General features: G+C 32.5%; 1 protein-coding gene across 1 annotated transcript; it reads right to left on the reverse strand.

Annotated features, from left to right (window-relative positions):
* Nucleotides 1–1,969: 1,969 nt before the first annotated feature.
* Nucleotides 1,970–2,565, reverse strand: LOC116852209. Its single transcript, XM_032832320.1, has one exon. The coding sequence runs from the start codon at nucleotides 2,563–2,565 to the stop codon at nucleotides 2,161–2,163; it is 405 nt and encodes a 134-aa protein (XP_032688211.1). The 3' UTR covers nucleotides 1,970–2,160.
* Between the last annotated feature and the right edge of the window lie 490 nt (nucleotides 2,566–3,055).

Raw genomic sequence — 3,055 nt, forward strand, 5'->3', positions numbered from 1 at the left:
GACCTATCGCCATCCGAAGTCGCTATTCTAGCTAAGGGATACAATTTTGCTGTCACTCCCTCTAGTATCCCTACGGAAGAAATCATCAGCCAAATTGAAACGGCTATTTTCCACCTTCCTTCAGAGGCAAGCAATGATATCAGAAATCGAACAATCAACATCCTACGCAAAGCCAAACTTCCCAAGCAAAATATAAACAAAGAAATACGTCGAGCTCTCCGCGGTCTGAAACAAAACAACAAGATCCTAATTTTACCAGCAGACAAAGGGAACGCTACTGTAGTTATGAACAGGGAAGACTATTGCACTAAAATCAATAGTTTATTCTCACAAGGGAAGTTGCGGAACTGCCCCCCCCCCCCGATTTTGATGCGCTTTGGATATGTTGTAAAGCATCAAAAAGTAGTCGACACGTATTTTTTTATCGGCCATATATTGAGTTTAAGGGTTGAAACAGCCCCTTGAAAAAAAATGACTTTTCCATTTTTATTGAATATTTCCTAAAATATAAGGTACATGAAAAAATGTTTCCTATAAAAGTACAGTATTTAACGCTCTTTGAAACAATATATTAAATTTTTTCAAAAACATCAAATTTTTGAACTCCCCCTTCCCTACTCATTACCTTTGCAAAATTTGTAAGTTTTTGTAAGGACAAATTGTACAGCATTTCATACCAAATCGATCCATATATAATATTATAAGGTGGTCTCGATTAAATAGTTGGAAAACATCGTGATAATATCGTGCTATACGCGTCATGCCGTTCAAGTAGATGGATACTGTAGCTAAATACGTTACTGTAAGTAGGGGAATGTAATTAATTGTAGAAAAATAATACATAGACAATTACATATATTTAATGTATAATGTTTACAATTTATAATGTTATTATAATATTTTAAAATCATATAATTAATATAATATTAAGAAAAATCGATAGAAGATTTGCATACACGGAAAATAAATGTGTTTTACTTATGGCACATATTCGTAACAAAGGTGGTGCTCATGGAAGAAATGTGTAATGCAAAGTGATCGTTTGCACCAAGAACAAGTAATTATAGCAGTTTCGCCACAAATATCGTATTGTACTTTAGGATCTTTTTTGAAACAAAAATCAACCGGTGTCTCGAACTCTGCGATCTAGTCTGTAAATATCCACTTTTAAACCATGCAAATTTAAATAAATTTTGAAACCTAGGTGACGAGAATTGATGGTGTGTTAATGACTGCAATTTCAAGATATTGTTTCTATTATGAAGATCAATTGCAAGATCGAGTAACATAACATTATCAGAGAAATATTTGATAAAATTTTTCCACAAACGGAAGTCATATACATCTAGGTGGTATTTTTCCCGTTGTACCAGCCGGAATTGTTAGAAAATATATATCTGTTGCAGAATCTGGTCGACTTTCGGCAATTATGTTGGGACAATGTCCACTTCAAGAATCTAATAGTAATACAGACTGTGGCCCGACGTTCAGAAAGAAAACTTCTCTCAACCAGGTTTTTACATGATTTGATGTTAATTTACCTGACTTTGAAGCCATTACGTAAATGTTAGGAGCGTTAAATAACGATTGCTGCATTCGTGGACCAAACATTCCTGTGGATTCTTTTAATACGATGAAAAGAGGCGACAATAATCTACTATCAGCAGAAATAGTTGGCTGTATTGTGTAACTACGTGTGGTTGCGGATATAGACTGTACTACAGATTCTATTGTTTTTACACCTTTATTTGCTAAAGTACGACCGGCATGAAGTTCTAACTGGAATCCACTCTGATCCGAATTATAAATATTTTTTACTCTATATTGATTAATAAAATATTTAACATTTGTTGTAAATGTTTTGCACTTATTTTCCAAATCTGATTTTGATAACAAAGATTTTTTGTGACAAATTTCGTTATTTTACGAAATACTATATTATGTTGTTTTGAATCTGTGTATCCACGTATGTAACGCTATGAATCCTGGCGCATTTACCTCTTGTTGTGCTCGAGAAGCCCATCGACCGATGTCAATATCATGAATTATCATTCCTCTTTGGAGCGCTTCATTGAAAGTGTTTAATGTATATTCAGCAATTCTTTGCAATTTTTCTCTTTTTGTACCACCTGCATGGATATACTTCTCCCATCGTCGTAATTATCGTAACGATGTTACTTGTTTATAATTGTGTTTTACCGACTCCAACGATTTTGGTCTTGTTTTACCGCTTCTCCAGTATTCCACAGCTTGCCTTTTGTAGTCGTTTGATATTGCTGCTTCAACAGAAGTACAAATAACTTCTTCTGGAAGATAATTCTCATCTTCAACATGATGAAACAAATCAACTGTTTCTGCATGTGGAATCTCATTTGGATCATAAAAATCTAGTACTTGCTCCTCTTCTATTTCAAATTCGTTATCATTTTCAATTTCTTTCAGCATGTATTCAACCTTCTTCTTCATTTCTATTTCCTCCGAAGTTATCGGACTCTGTGGAAGGTCTAATGCAGAGAATGTTGCGTACAGTAATAGTATGACATTCCATGCATTAAATGACATCATTCTGGAACAGACTAAAAATAAATGTTTGTCTCCACCTGTGATTATATAAAACTGTGATATAAAACTGTGATTATATAAAAAATAAAACATATTTTATAATTAATGTTGTCTTCTTATTTTTGACGTTGTTTTCTTCTCTTCTGTCTCTTGATATCAGATATACAGTGCATCTAAAAGAAATTAATAAATCAAAACGCAATTATAAACGCATTATTTACGTTATATTTGTTATTATATTTGTTGAGATATTAGGGAGACAAATGTATAAAATGTTTACATAAATATGTAAACATGTAAAACAAACAAAAATTATCTTATCAATTGATAATTATAGTAGGACCTCACAAGTATGTCCGTCGGACTATTAATATCGTTTATCATCATTACAAGTAAAGCTACAATAGTCTTCTTCTATATTTTTATAATATAAATAACCGTTACAAGTTTATAGAAGTACTTTTTTTTAAAAGTACCAACATATAAACGTATA

The sequence above is a fragment of the Odontomachus brunneus genome, unplaced genomic scaffold (assembly GCF_010583005.1).
Source record: "Odontomachus brunneus isolate Ranch 3 - 2012 unplaced genomic scaffold, Obru_v1 Obru_scaffold_206, whole genome shotgun sequence".
NCBI lineage: Eukaryota > Metazoa > Arthropoda > Insecta > Hymenoptera > Formicidae > Odontomachus > Odontomachus brunneus.

Bases quoted from the DNA above. Each gene is read 5' to 3' on its own strand.
- LOC116852209 (XM_032832320.1), bottom strand. From the start codon at position 2,565: ATGATGTCATTTAATGCATGGAATGTCATACTATTACTGTACGCAACA.